Source organism: Elephantulus edwardii, unplaced genomic scaffold (assembly GCF_000299155.1).
Source record: "Elephantulus edwardii isolate Elephantulus edwardi_28Jun2011 unplaced genomic scaffold, EleEdw1.0 scaffold00423, whole genome shotgun sequence".
NCBI lineage: Eukaryota > Metazoa > Chordata > Mammalia > Macroscelidea > Macroscelididae > Elephantulus > Elephantulus edwardii.
This window is the reverse complement of record NW_006400173.1, coordinates 31,836-48,121: the sequence shown is the minus strand read 5'-3', so window position 1 is coordinate 48,121 and position 16,286 is coordinate 31,836. Positions and strand designations below refer to the sequence as shown.

General features: G+C 34.9%; 1 protein-coding gene across 1 annotated transcript; it reads left to right on the top strand.

Annotated features, from left to right (window-relative positions):
• The first annotated feature begins 1,277 nt into the window (after positions 1–1,277).
• On the top strand, positions 1,278–15,155 carry CYLC1 (cylicin, basic protein of sperm head cytoskeleton 1). The gene is made up of 4 exons (XM_006902517.1): positions 1,278–1,353; positions 2,442–2,560; positions 4,453–6,105; positions 15,123–15,155. Exons 1-4 carry the CDS (start codon positions 1,278–1,280, stop codon positions 15,153–15,155), a joined length of 1,881 nt encoding a protein of 626 aa, XP_006902579.1.
• The last annotated feature ends 1,131 nt before the right edge of the window (positions 15,156–16,286 follow it).

Sequence of the window (16,286 nt, the reverse complement as noted above, 5' to 3'; positions counted from 1 at the left end):
CTCTTCTGTCTTTGCAATGACCGTTTGCACTCTTCCTGGATGATACCCTTGATATCCTCCCACAACTCATCTGGTCTTCGCTCATTAGTGTTCAAAGCCTCAAACCTGTTCCTGAGATGGTTCTGAAATTCAGGTGGAATAGATTCAAAGTCATATTTTGGTTCCCATGGATTCGGTTTAATTTTCCTCAGTTTCAGCTTGAACTTGCATATGAGTAGCTGGTGGTCTGTTTTATAATCAGCTCCTGTTTTGGTTTTCACAGCTGATACTGAGCTTCTCAGGCAGTTCTTTCTGCAGATATAATCGATCTGATTCCTATGCATACCATCAGGTGAAATCCATGTGTATTACCTGTGTTTATATCTCTTAAAAAACTTATTTGCAATGAATAGGTCATTGATTGTGTAAAATTCAGTCATTCTATTTCCAGTTTCATTTCTCTCACCAAGTCCATGTTTTCCAACTACTGATTCTTCTTCTCTGTTCCCAACTTTTGCATTTCAGCCACCTATTATTATCAAAGCACCTTGATTGCATGTTTGATCAATCTCTGACTGTAAAAGTTGGTAGAAATCATCTATTTCTTCTTCTTTGGCTCTGGTTGTTGGTGAATATATATGAATGATAGTGGTATTCACTGGACTTCCTTGTAAGCGTATGGATATTATCCTGTCACTCACAATGTTGTACTTCAAGACGGATCTAGAAATTACCTTTTTAACTATGAAAACCACTCCATTTTTCCTCACCTTTTCATCTCCAGAGTAATAATATATCATATGATCATCTGACTAAAAATGCCCCATGCCGGTCCATCTCATCTCTCCAATGCCTACTATGTCAATATTTATGAGTTCCATTTCTTTCTTAACAACATCTAATTTTCCTGCATTCATGGTTCTCACATTCCATGTTCCAATCACTAGTGTCTGCTTACAACTCTTCCTCTTCCTTTGTATTTCCAAACTTGAAAGTTCTACCTCATTTCCCTCTCTGTTAGTGTATGTGTGTTCTGTTGTACATAGGGTTTTCAGAGGCCTGCTATTTCAGAAGTGGATGGCCAATCCTTCTTCCTAGTCTGTCTTAATCTGAATGTTCAGATTTAGGGGTATCCAACAGACAAGCAGTTTATAGAACAGTGAATGATAAATCCCTCATTGTGGAGTTAAGCATTAGTTACAGTGTTGTCCCTGCCCTTGGCCCAGTGTGTTGATCCACTTATTTCCCATCTTCACCCTCCGGAGACAGAGGGATCGGAGGGCAGTGGGGAGACAGGAATGGGCGCACTCGAACAGAAGCGGGGGCCAAACAATAGAGAAGCAAGTCCTGGGAAAAGCATTACCACGCCCACAGGTACAAAAGGCCAGAGGCTGCCCCAAGATCATTCGGACCTTCAGGCCTGCGACCCTTGGGCCAAGAAGAAAAAGTACAATCTATACACCAGTTCTACAGGACACATCAACCTCCCTCAGAGACATTACCACTAAACTGTTAACAGCATAAGAAATTGTCAGCCGCTCACATATTTGGAACCACAGAAGCCAAGAAACTTCAGATAATTCTAGGCTGATTAGCAACAACAAAAATTCCAGCAAGTAGATAATATTTCTTCCCCCCCCCCACTTCTCCCCAGTCAGAGTCCTCCACTTTTACTTAGAGAGGTTAACGACTGTCACTACATCATCTCACTTTACCTCACCACAGTACATGGTCTCACCTCTTTCCCAGATTTCCAGACCAATCAAAAATTGAAAGTGTTTTTGTGCCCTGTGTAATAATCAACTTTATTTGATCTTAGACTACAATCTGGCACAAACAGCACTGTGTAAATATTAGTAGTTGTGGCCATAATACTACTACTGCGATTTATAAAATTTTTTTCTTATTTTAATGTAATGTCACATCTCTCGTTGGTCTTCTCATCTCCAGTCCCTAGCTTCAAGACAGTCTTATCTTCCTGACTCTCTGGATCCCCCTCAAATCTGTGTATGGTCTTCAATAAACAGAATTCCAAGAATTGAACGTAATATTTGTTATCAAAGCCATAAAAGAAGATGTCATATTTTCTTCAATCCAACACAAATGGCCTGTAGAAAAGAAACCAAGATAGAAGATATAATAGAGTAGTTTGAAAAGTAGTGAATTTCTATCTTTTTCATTTATTTCTGATATTATTTTAACCCTTATGGTTGAAACAAAAATTTATTTAATCTAGAAAATAAAATTACAATCTCATTAACGTAATTCAAAGGTAAACAGTGAGATAAGATTTCATTTTCTTTAACTGAAATGTAAGTCAACCACATATTTCTGAGGAAAAAGCTTTATTTTAGGTATTACTAATTTAATTTAAATGATGTCTTTCTCATTCACAAATATTTCCATTCTGATGAAAATATGACTATTAACTCCATACTACTTTTAATATTCTCTTACTTTAGTCAGTTTATCAAACAGAAAATCATGGAATAAAGAACACTTGGCTTTGACATTTCCCAAACCATGCCAGCCAGGTAGGAAAAAGAGATCAAGACTTTTGAAGTTACCAAACACAGTTCCTGTAAGTATTGAAAAAGATCACTTTAAAAAGCACCCTAATATTAGTGTGCATAAAATATATAAATATAAGTAAGTCATAGGTAATTTCGCTTTTACTGTTTGTTAGAAACAGTTTGGAGGGTTTTTTAAATTTAAAAATTATTTATAAAAATATTTCTTCCACCTGTTTCAGAGTGAACTTTAATTGCATGATTTTCATAGCCAAAAGGTGATGCAAACTGGAAAACCTATTACAGAAATGTTAACCAACTCCAAAAATAGCATCTATTTCAAGCAGAGTAAAATCTAATTTTGATGAGATATGAGGTCCTCCCTATTTTCTTTAATCTAAAATTCAGGATATTTGTATAAGGAGCTTGGGTAACTTAGTGGTAAGGGATCGTGCTGCCAGCTCAGAAGTATGTGATTCAAATCACTCTGTGGAAGAAAGATGGATAATCAACCCTCGTCCAACTTATTGTCTCTGAAAACTCACTGTAGGGTGAGCTGTGGGACACTTTCTACTCTATGATACACAATAGATACTTAAATACTCATATTTATTGACTGCTTCTATGAAGTAGACTAACCTTGTACATTAGCAAAGAGGGAAGGGAAGGTATGGAGATATAAAAATATTTTGTTTTTAAGAGTCTCTCAACAAAGAGTTATAGTTATTGCATTTATTCTAGAATCATTCGTTGCATCCATGGTGATTCAAGTTTCATGCTTGTCTTCAAGTTGTCCTTTAATCCTATATGGCCAATTAATTGACTATCGGTCACTGTAATGACTAGTTGAAGGTATTTTTTTTGTTAGATGCATTTGAGTAACTCCTATATACTCTATGACCAATCTTGCACCATCCTCATAATTGCTTGTGTGCTTAAGACCATTTTTGTAACTACTATATCAATTCATCACATCATAAAAAGACTCAGTATCTTTCTTTGTTCCACTTACCCTCTACTTTACCAAGTCTTTCTCCAGGGATTGACATCTCCAGACCAAAGTACATGTGACTAAGTTTCATTGTTTTCATTTCTAAGGAGTATTCTGATAGTACTTCTTCTAAAATAGATATATTCCATTTGACAGACCATGGTATAATCAATATTCCTTACCAACAACACAATTCAAAGGTATCAATACTTCTTTATTTAATTCATTGTCCTACTTCCATATGCATATGAGGCAATAGAAAATACCATGGCTGAAATGAGGTACATCTAAGATCAGTCTATGTGACTAAAATGATAATCATATTTGATAACTGAGTAGACTTTGAAAACATTACCCCATTGTAACATCAATTAACGTGAATGAAATATTTATTTTATCTTCCTTTTTTTGTTTCATAGTTGTTTACACTAGTAGGTATCTCTCTCTTACTTTTTGTTTCTAGTTATTTATACTAGTAGACATCTTGGGCTTTAACACTGACCAGAGACTTAGATATAAGAGGTAGAAACAAGGCTAAATCTGAAGCTTACACCTATAACAAGAATTTAATATAAACTTCAAGGGGATCCGCTTATTTATGAGATAACTTGGGTATAAAAAGTGAGCAAAATTATCCAAAAGCTCTCCCTTATACAAAGATAGAATGGGAACCCACTGTCAAGTGAGAGGAGAGGTCCTGAAATGTTATGGACTATTGTGAACCTGCTCTAATGCTAATAAGGCCTCTAAATGTGTTTCTTAAAATGTATATCCCTCAAATTGAGTTCTCCCTCCTTCTCTGTGTGTGTGTTTCTCATATACTTACTCATGAACAAACAATTTTGGAAGAGAAGACATTGTTTTTACAATTTTAAATAGATTAATGAAAAATTAAATCATTTTGATGTTGTGATATAAAAGTTAAATGGCTCATTTACAAATGCCTGTCATTATTCTTATCAATTTTTTCAGAGACACGGCAAAAGACAATTAAAGGAAGACCAGAAGAAAGCTCACATATGGATAAGGCATTCTTTAGGAAAAAAATCCCAAAGGCCATCTAAATACTTTGCTATGAACAGACAAGTTCCATTCAAATGTTCTTATATTTCCAAAACCTATTCTGAAAAGGTAAAATCTAAAAAGTCTGAAGATGGCATAAAAAAAGCAGATGTTAAGAAAAACTCTAATAAAGAACCAGACCAGCATACACGACCTCTAGAATCAAAAGAAACAATAAAAGATGAAAAATATAAAAGAAATAACAAAGCAATTAAAATTCCATCACATGAAAATGTACCATTCAAACAGCCAAATTCCAAATCACTTTCAAATTCAGAATCCAAAGATTCTAATGACATATCAAAGAAAGTTAAAAAAACCGTTAAAAAATATTCAAAAAATTTCAAGAAAACAGATACTAAATTTATATGTGCAAAAATTGATCCAAAGAAAAGTTCTAAGAAGATTTCAAAGAAGGATCTTGATGCTGAATCAGAAATTGTCTCCAAAAATAGTTCAAATGTGGATTCAGAGATATATTTAGAAGAATGGATGGATTTTAATATGTTGCAAAAGAATTACTCTCAGAATAACTCAAAGAAAGGTGCAAAGAAAGATACAAAAAAATATTTAAAGACCTCTGATGCTGAATCTACAGACTCAAAGGATGCAAAGAAGGATAAGAAAAATGCAAAGAAAGACAATAAGAAGAAAGACAAAAAGAATGAATCTGAATCTACTGATGCTGAATCTGTAGATACAAAGGCTGCAAAGAAAGATAAAAAAAATGTGAAGAAAGACACTAAGAAGAAGGAACTGAAGGACACAGATTCTACTGATGTTGAATCTGTAGACTCAAAGGACGTAAAGAAAGATGTGAAGAAGCATAAGAAAGATTCAAATAAAGACAAACAGAAGAATGAAAAGGAGGATGCAGAGTCTACTAATGTTGAATCTGAATCAGAATTGGAGTTAAAGAAAAGTAAAAGAGGTGAAAAGGATAAAAAGGATTCAAAAAAAGACAGTAAGAAGGATAAAAAGAACAAAATGTCTACTGATACTGAATCTGAGTCTGAAGTAGAGTCAAAGAAGAATAAAGGTGATAAAAAGAAGGATAAGAAAGATTCAAGGAAAGAGGGAAAAAAGAATGCAAGTAAATATGCAATTTCTACTGATGCTGAATCTGAATTGGAGTCAAAGAAGGATAAAAAGGATGCAAGAAAACAAGCAAAGAAAGACATAGAGTCTACAGATGTCGAATCTGATGATTACTCCAAGAAAGGCCAAAGAAAGCCCTTAAAGTCAGTATTAAAAGATTCAGATGTTGAATCTGAAGAGTCACTTTATAAACTAGGGCCTAAAAATAGAGGAGTTGATGATTCAGATGCCACATCTATAGATTCAAAGAAGGGAATGCAGGATGTAAAAAAAGGATTCAGAATGTTATCCAAGAAGACCACATTCAAAGAAAAAGAAAAGAAAACATTTATAGGTAGATTTCCTGCCTCAAGAGAAAGGCCACCACTACCTCCTTGTGAACCTTTATCACCATCATCTAAGATTAAACGTCCCTGTCGGTGCAGGATGCCTCCTCCACCTCCAAAACCAAGATATGCTCCTTTGGTATATTTATACTTTTTTTTTACTTTTAGTCCAAATTACACAAATATATTTTTATAAGTCTTATATATTCTTTATAAGTTTAATTATATGCTTGAGAAAGACTCTTAGAAATAAAGAAGGTGAGTAGTACTTTAATGGGAAAGATCCAGTGTGAAAAAACAATGTACACAAATTTGGTAAGTAAACCAGTATAAAATAAATTATTTAAAAGAAAAAATAAAATAAACCAGAATAAAAGGCAAAAAAGTAAATAAAGATTCTCACCACTGGGCCAACTGACAGCATCATGATAGATGGTGAAGAGAATGAATTCTTAACAGCTTCAGTTTGCTTGGCTCCACAATCAGCACTCTTGGTACTAACAACCAAGAAATCAAATGATTAATTGAATTGGGAAAATCTGCTTTAAGGGGCCTCTCCCGAGTACTGAAGAGCAAAGAGCAATGATATTAGTCTAGAGACAAAGGTGCGCCTGATCTGGGCCATGGTCTTCACAATTACTTGCTATGCATTAGAGAGCTGGACAATGACTAAAGCTAATAGAAGAATAATCAATGTCTTTGAGTTGTGGTGCTATAGAAAAATATTGAACATATGCTAGGAGAACAGGTCCACCTGGAGAGGGTGAAATCAGTCTGCTCCTTGGAGGCAAGGATTTTGAGGCTCCATCTTACATACTTTGAGCATGTTGCAAGGAAGGACCAGTCCTTCCTTGAAAGTGACATGGTGCTTGGAAGGGTAGAGGGACAGAACAATAGAGGAAGAGCCTTGATGAGATATGGGTTGACTCAGTGACTGGAGTAATAGGGGTAGGTGTGTCAGAGACAAAGAAATTGGCTTAGAATAGGGTTCAGAGCTATGAGTCAGAGTCGACTCAACAGCACATAGTAACAAACAACGAAGCGTTGCAGATAGAATTATTCTTGGGTACTACTCTGATTTTCAGATTATTTTTCCAAAAGAATTAAAAAATACATATGTATAATATATAATCAATATTTCCATTATTATAAATAATGAAGCCATCTCACAGTATTGTTGTTGTTATGTGCTGTTGAATCACCTGCAACTCATAGCAACCCTATATACAACAGCTCTGAAGCCTACCCTGTCCTGTGCCCGTCTCTGACTCGGACATACCTACTCCCATTGTCCCAGTTACTGAATCATTACTTCTCATCTGGAAACTTCCTTTCCTGCACTGTCCCTCCACCCTTAGGAGCATGATGTTCTTCTTCAAGGACCAGTCTCTCTTGGACATGTGCCCAAAGTATGTGAGATGGAGCTTCAGAATCCTAGCTTCCAAGGAGAAACTTGGTTTCACCCTCTCCAAGACAGACCTATTTGTTTTCTTGACTGTCTATTACATGTTCAAGATTCTTCTCTAGCACCACAACTCAAAGGTATCAATTCTTCTTCTGTCATCCTTCGTCATTGTCCAGTTCTCTGATGCATAGCAAGTAATTGTGAGGTGCACCTTAGTCTCTAAACTGACCTCATTGTTTCTCAGTACTGTGGAGAGGTCCCTGACAGCTGATTTTCCCAGCACAATTAGTCTTTTGCTTTTCTGATTGCTGGTACCAAAAGTGTTGTTTGTGGAGCCTAGCAAGCTGTAATTGTTAACAACTTCAAACTCTTTTCCATCTATCATGGTGCTGCCAATTGGCCCAGTGGTGAGAATATTTGTCTTCTTGATGTTGAGCTTGAATCCATACTGAAGACTACAGTTCTTGACCTTAAGCAGTAAGCACTTCAGAGCCTCCTCAGTTTCAGCAAGCAAGGTTGTTCCATCTACATAATTGTTGATGGGTCTTCCTCCAAACCTAATGCCACATTCCTCATCATAAAGCCCAGCCTCCCAAATGATCTGTTCTGCATATAGATTGAAAAGGTATGGAGTCAAGACACATTCCTTTCGTTATTTTGAACCATGTACTGTTTCCGTGCTCTGTTCTGAGTACTACTTTCGGTTCTGATTATAGGTTTCACATGAGCACAATCAAGTGTTCTGGGATTCCCATTCTCATATTCAATGAAACACAGACACTCTTCTGGTACTCTTTGCTTTCAACCAAGATCCATCTGACATTGACGATAATGTCTCTAGTATCACAACTTTTTCTAAACCCAGCTTTTATTTCTGGTAGTTCTCTGTCAATGTATTGTTCCAGTCATTTATTGGATAATCTTCAACAGGAGTTTACTTGTGTGTGATACTAATGATATTGTTTGATAATGTCCACCCTCTGTCAGGTCACCTGTTTTTTGGAAGGGAGTAAATATGGATCTCTTCCAGTCAGTTGGTCAGGTGGTTGTCCTCTATATATCTTGGCACAACCTGGTGAGTACATCCAGAGCAACATCTGTTTGTTGAATTGTCAGTTGGTGTTCCATCAGTTCCTGGGGTCTTATTTTTTTGCCAACTCGTTCAGAGCACCCTGAACTTCCCCCTTCATCACCATTGCTTCTTGATTATATGTTGTTTCTTTAAATTCTGTGTCAACCAATTCTTTTTGGTACAATGACTCTGTATACTCCTTCAACCTTCTTTTAATACTTCCTGTATCATTATATAGTCTGCCCATAGCATTCTTAAGTATTGCAACTTGTGGCTTGAATTTGATTGTAGATACAAGTAAAATGAAATAGTTGATAGTTTGAATCTTTTCTCCATATATCATGATGCTTGTTGCCTATCAGTCCAGTGGTAAGGATTTTTTTCCCTTGGCATTGAAATGCAATTCATATTAAAGGCTATAGTATTTGACCTTCTGCAGCAAGTGCTTCAAGTCCTCCTCATTTTCAGCAAGCAAGATTGTGTCATCTGCACAAAAAAATGTTATTGATGAACCTTCTTCCAATCCTGATGTCACATTCTTTATAAGGTCCAGCTTCTCAAATAATTTGCTCAAAATACAGATTAAATAAATAAGAATAAAAGATTCAACTCTGACATGCACCTTTTTAAATTTTAAACCATGTAATGTTCTTTTAGCTCTGTTTGCACAATAGCCTCTTGATCTAGGTACAAATTTCACATGAAAAAAGAAAAGAGAAACTATAGCTTCATGGAAATATCCTTTATTCTATCTCTATTCTTTACTCTTGCTAGTTACTTCTGTATCTGTAATAGCTTTACATGTTGTTATTATTAGATGCCTTAGACTCAACTATGATTCATTGGCATACTATGAATATCAGATAGAAAACTTGCCCTGTCCCTATCTGTTGTCATGATATCCACAATACTCAAACTATTGTTACAGACATTGTCTCAATCCATCTATTTAAATGTCTACTCTTACAATGACCCTACACTTTCCCCAATATCATGTCCCTTTCCAAGGACAAACCCCTCTTGATAATATGCCCAAAATATGTGAAACAAACTTTCATCATCCTTGCCTCTAAGGAGCATTTCCAGTAAGACAAATTTGTTGACAGTCCCTAGAATATTCCATATTCCTCATCAATAAGAAAATTCAAAGACATTTATTCTTTAACTATTTTTCTTATTCATTGTCTGACTTTTAAATGCATACAAAGCATTTGGAAATAACATAGCTTGCAATGTACTCACCTTGGTCTTTAAATGGACATTATTGTTCTTTTTACTTTAAAGAGTTCCTTGATGACAGATTTTCCCAACACAATTTTTTTATTTTTTTTTTGCTGTTGCTACCATAAGATTTGATTGTAAACCCAAATAAAACAAAAATCATTGACATCAACTTTTTTCTTCACCTATTATAATGCTGCCCATTGATCTAGTGAAGATTTTTGTTTTCTTGGTGCTGGGATTTAATCCATATTGAAGGCCATAGTCTTTGACCTTCAGGTAGTATTTTAAATCTTCTTCACTTTCTATAAGCAAGCTTATGTCAGCTGTATAATATATACAGTCCAGTTTCTTGAATTATTTTCTTAATATATAGATTGAATGTTGTTGTTAGGTGCTGTTGGGTAGAGTGCAACTCATAATGACGCTATGAACAACAGATCCTGTCCTATCCTATCCTATCCTGTGCCATCCTCATCATCTCTGATATGCCTCAGCCTATTGCTGAAGTCATTGTGTCAGTCTATCTCATTGAGACTCTTCTTCTCTTTGGCTCCATTGTTCTTTCTTTATTTCCTATCCAAGGAATAGCCTCTCCTAGCAACATGCCCAAAGTAAGTAAGATGAAGTTTCACCATCCTTGCCTCTAAGAATCCCTCTGGTTACACTTTCTCCAAGACATATCTACTTGTCCTTTTGGCAATCCATGGCATACACAGTACTTTTCTCTAACACTACAACTCAAGGGCAACCATTCTTCTTCTGTCATCCTTAATCACTGTGCAGCTCTCATAGGCATAGCAGGTGATTGGAAAGATTAAGTTTTGAATTAGGTGTATTTTAGTCTCTAAACTGATGTCCTTGCTCTTCATGGTTTTGGAAAGTTCGCTGATAGCAGACTTTCTCAATGATATGTCTCTCCTAATCTCCTAACTGCTGCTACTAAGGGAGTTGATTGTGGATCCAAGTAAGATGATTTTTTTTTACAATTTCAATCTTTCTTCCATTGATAGAGATATTGCCTATTAGACCAGTGTTGAAGATTTTTGTTTCCTTGATGTTGAAATGTAGTCCATATTGAAAACTGCAGTCATTGATCTTCTACAGCAAGCGTCTCAAGTTCTCGTCGCAAGTAAGATTGTATCATCTGCATTACACAGGTTGTTGATGGATCTTCTTCCAATCTTTATGCCATATTTTTCTTCATAAAGTCCAATGGGTATGGAAGAAATATACTACCCTGACAGAAATTGTTCCTGATTTTAATCCATGAAAAATACCCTTGTTTTGGTCCTATGATTGCTTCTTGCTCTATGTACAGGTTTTGCATGACCATAATTAAGTGTTCTGGAATTCCCATTCTATAGTCCCTAATAAGGCATACATGAACATCTTTCTGGTGCTCTTGGCTTTATTCTGAATTAAGTACTGAGTTACCATATTCCATGACCTCTGCAAAATCCAACTTGAATGCCTGACAGTTCTCTTTCTATGCAGTACTCCAGCCATTTAAAAAATAATCTTAAGCAAGATTTTCTTGCATGTAATATTAATGATACTGTTCTGTACTTTCCATATTTTTATCACCTTCTATTGGAATGAGAACAAATATAGATCACTTCCATTCTGTTGGCCAGGTAGCTGTCTTCCAAATTTCTTGGGATTTATTTGAGAATCTATTCCATTAGTCCCTAGAGCCTTGCATTTTGCCAATGTGTTCACTGAAGCTTGAATTTCTTTCTTCATTACTGTTGGTTCTTAAACACATGCTATTTCCTGAAATGGTTTGGTGTTAACCATTTCTTTTTGTTCTGTGAAATTCTTCCATTTTTTTGTTGCTAGTTCCCACATCAGTCAATACATTGCCCATAGAATCCTTCACTATTGCATCTCTAAATTTCCTTTTTTAGGTCTTCAAGCTTGGAAATTCTAAGAGTACCCTACCTTTTTTTCTTTTCTACTGTCATGAATCTCTTTCTTTCTCCCCTATTGTTATTCCTGTATTTAATTTTTAAAAAACCTCAAAAAATCCTGTTGTTTGCCCTAAACCATAAAGTAAAAAAAAGGTACATTTTGTATTTTTACAAAATTTTATTGGTTTGCATACAGTCATTAATGTACACTGTGCTTCATACATGTACATTGTTTTTGACACAATCAATAATATACATTTAATCTTATATAATTAATTACTTTTGGACTATGCCTATTACCATCCTATCTTTTCAAAGTACCTATTGAATCTTCCCTATTCATTCATGTGCCTACTAAACACAGCTATCCTAGTGATTTCCCTTTTCCAGCTTCTTCTCCCTTTCTCCTTTCTCTTTTAAACATTTGTAAACATCTTGCTCAGTTATCCTCCTATTTTCACAAGAATGGTCTTATATAGTATTTGCTCTTTTTTAAATATATTCATGTAATATTGTATTTGCTGATCTCTTTGAGTCATGCCAGAATTCATATTGATGATGGAACTTCCCATACGAAAATTTCAGTCAACATGACAAATTTCTAATAAAAAATATTTCATGTAGTACTTTCATTTCCGTTTTGAAGGATCAATATGTGAAGAATATATGTAGTAGATAAAATTCAGTTTGTTATTGTTGTGTGCCATTGAGTCAACTGCAACTCAATAGCAACCTATGCACAATGATTCTGAATCCTGTCCTATCTTGAGGCAATCTCACTGTCTCTGACACACCTACTTTCATAAATATTTGTTGACTAAGTAAATTTATATGGCATTTGATAGAGAAGTGATAATAAATTATGAAAGAATTTCTGAGTCTTTATAATAACTCTGATGAATCTGGATAAAATTAATATTTAGATACTCCAGTTCATTTATTCAGCAAGAATGGAGAAAGTTATATTTGAGCTGGCTTATAAAGGATGAATAGAACTTTGACAGTTGTAAACTATTAGGAGCTATCTTTCCAAGAATATTTTATTAGATAATAGGAGATTCAGGATGTGAAATGTCATCATGAGTTGGATTATTGAAGGATTATCTCAAAAATTAACTAAAGAAGACAAAAATTCACAACCCAAAATTGTACAAAGTGGGTAGTAGGAGGCATACAGGATTTGAAATTAGTATAATGATTGCAATGAGAGTCTAAAGTTCACAACAGCAGCAGTAAAATATTTTTAGTCTCTCCTCAATTTGTGTGTATGTGTTTAAATACAAAACTACAAATGAAGTTAAATAAAGATAAATAAAGTTCTAAGTTATACCCTTATGTCAGTTGGTTCAGTTTAAAGAATATATGCTTCCAAAAGAATATTTCTGCCTGTTTTATAACTGTTTTACTGTACTTCTGCTTTACTGTGTTTTAAAGGAACCCTGATAGCATAGTGTGTAACAAGTTGAGCTCTAATTAAAAAGTTGACAGTTCACCAGCCACTCTAGAGAAGAAAGATGGGTAATCTCCTCATGGAAAAAATGTACAGCCTCAGAAACCTGATGGAGGGTCATTGTCGAGTTGGACTCAACTTTTTAGTGAGATTTTTAAGCATACAATTAAAATTCCTGATGCCGTGGTGTGTTACATGTTAGACTGCTACCCAAAAGGTCAGTCATTTGAATCTACCAACTGCACCAAGGTAAAAAGATTGGCAGTGTCCTCTCATAAATATTCACACCTTTGGGGATCCCATGGAAAGTCACTGAACTGATTTTACCTCAGAAAGTTTTTAATTTTTTTAAATTTTGAGTTTGTTTGCTTGTTTGTTTGTTTGTTTGTTTGTTTTAAGAATGGAATGGTCCTATTCCATCTTCCTCACCCTTTTTTTTTCTGCCCCCTTTGAGATTTGACGTCTCCTTGTTGATCTCTGAATGTTGATAAAATACATAAATAACTATAGAATCTATACTCCTTAAATAATGTCCCAATTTTTGGACATTCTCTGAAATTGTTCCTGTGTGGAAAATTATTTTTCTGTTATCCCCTGAGATGTCAAGAAAATTCTAACTAAAATCCTTAATTGGAGTTACCCTTCCAACAATATCTGTATTTTAATTGAAACCTTTAAAGTTCTTGGAGCCAAAATGTAAATGAATGAATTTCAATTATTGTTGGAGTATTATCTAGCATTTGAAGTAGTATGAACTATTTCTAAAAGTGAGATTTTAAGGCCTGTTCCAAATTACACTGTGTAGACAATGTTTGTTATTCTTAGGGGAGAGTTAGTTTATTTCATCTCATTGAGATCCCATGTGGCAGAATAAAATAGCTCCACAAAAAGTATTCTTGTCTGTAATCTTAATGGAAACATATCACCAAGTTTTTCTCCCGTGGAGTCATTGAAAGGGTTCAATATGTCTGTCTTTCAGTTAGCAGCTCAGGGCTTAAATATGCCATCAATACATTGTATAGCCCAAACTTTGTACCTTGTTGGGAAGGGAGCATAATGAAGGAAGGAGTATTGAACTTTGAATAAAAAGTGCTACTAGTGAGATATATTAATGAAAATCATAAGATATTTAAATAAACACAAATATGCAATTTCTAAAAAGAGATATACACTTAAGGAACAAAATCATAACATTGTAGGATATTAGAACAGATGAGCATCAATATTCCTTGCAAAACTACGACAAATTTACTGATTTTTTAAATCTGAAATTACAAAAGGCATGTTTAACTATTAGGAATCTCTTAGGATGTGTATACATTTGAATAAAAAAGGGAAGGAAAATTATGAAAAATACTGATGTTTATTAGTATTCAAAACAAAAAAGTAAAAAATTACTTGTTTGCAAATAGGAGAAACGACATAATTCTGGGCAAAGAGTAATATGAAAACTGAAAAAACACATTCTTTAATAGTATGGTGGATTTTTGGAGATTCCATCAGCTATTTTTTAAATGCATTTTCTATCTTTAATTAAAAAGGCTTAGGGAGCTCTACTGGCATAGTGATAAGAACCTGTGCTGCAATCTCATAAGCAAGTGATTTGAATCTCCCAACCACTCCGTGCGAGAAGGATAGGCAATCTCCTCCTCTGTGATTAACTGCCTTTGAAAACCATTGGAGGGTCAGCTATTAGTCAGTTCTGATTTGACGATACTAGACAACAATGGTTCATTGAGATAGCTGTGAGAACTTATACTAATAATTTAATATAGTTGAGTCTTGGCTATTTATTACATGAATGCTTGTGGCCAGATAAAAATTCAGTATATCTTGTCATCCTCACTGATCATTAGAAATCACATAGGAACTCTGAATAAGAACTTTATGGGATGGCATCTTCTGTAATTTTTATTTGTTAGATCTGAGTTGGAGTCTAGGAACATATATTTCTAACAAGAAATAATCAGCTGTTAAAATTGCTTTCTATCAATGATTTCTATACCCTAGTGTAGATTTTAACACAATAGGAAAACTCTAGAAATAGAAGACAAGGTTTAATTTTCTATTTTTATTTTTCTAATTTATTCCTTAGCCAGAAGCAGAATGGATTCGAAGGCTGCTTTAAAGAACATCTGGTTGTTTGGTTTCACAGAATGGCCTTACCACAATAAGGGCTAGCTACTCTCTCAAATCAGCACTTTGTATGTCTGTGGAACTGCAATAAATAACAGAAAATATTCCATGAGTGTTAAGAACTTTTTTTGCCTGTATCTTGTAGTGATGATTTCTTTTTAGAGGTGTATGCTTTTTAAAATTAGATACCTGAATAATTCAGAAACAAAAATTCTATCTTTACTTACTATTTTTAAAAGTAGTTCTTGTTTTATATCAAGGAAAATAAATCTAATTTAATAAATAAATTACAAATTATAAAAAATTTCTATCAATTCAACTACCAGTTACTTTTTTTTAAAATTTTATTAACACTCAGTTGTGGGCTGGGAGCCTCTTGTTGAAACCCATAGCACCCAGTCTGTGGACCTTTGTGATTGATAGTTGCTTGGAACCTGGGAGCCTCTTACTTAAAGCAGTTGGTATCCAGAAAATACTTTTTTATAATTTGATTAACAGTTGGGGACTGGGAGCCTCTGGTTTGAAGCAGTTGAGATCTGGAAGATTGGTCTTTTTCATTTTATTAACAGATATTTGTGGGCTTGGAACCTTTTGGTTAAACTAATTAAGACCCAGTAGGTGGGCCTTTGTGATTAACAGTTCTTTGGGGCCTGAGAGCCTCTTATTTAAAGTATTTCGTATCCAGAAGGTAGGTCTTTCTAATTTGATTAACACTCAGTTGTGGGCTGAGAGCTTATTATTTGACGCATTTAGGATTCAGAAGGCTTTGGCAGCGTAGTGTCAAGAAGCTGCATTGCAACCCTGTTGTGAATTTGAACCACATGGTTTGGATCCACCAGCTGTTCTGTGGGAGAAGGATGTGGGTGATCTTCTGTGTGATTAACTCCCTCTTAAAACCCACCAGAGGGTCATGTATAGATCAGTTCTGACTCAAGGGCACACAGAAACAGTTATTTGCGGACTAGGAACCTCTTGTTTAAACCAAGTAGTGCTCAGTGGATGGATTTTGTGTTATCAGTTGTGTGGGGCTTGGGAGACACTTATTTAAAGAAGTTGGGATCCAGAAGGTAGGCCTTTTTAATTTGGTTAACAACCAGTTGTGGGCTGGAAGCTCCTTTTTAAA

Coding starts and splice junctions, on each gene's coding strand:
- CYLC1 (XM_006902517.1), top strand. CDS start 1,278: ATGGGCGCACTCGAACAGAAGCGGGGGCCAAACAATAGAGAAGCAAGT. Junction 1,354..2,441: donor AAGCATTACCACGCCCACAG/GTACAAAAGGCC, acceptor CTCTTACTTTAG/TCAGTTTATCAAACAGAAAA. Junction 6,106..15,122: donor AACCAAGATATGCTCCTTTG/GTATATTTATAC, acceptor TTTATTCCTTAG/CCAGAAGCAGAATGGATTCG.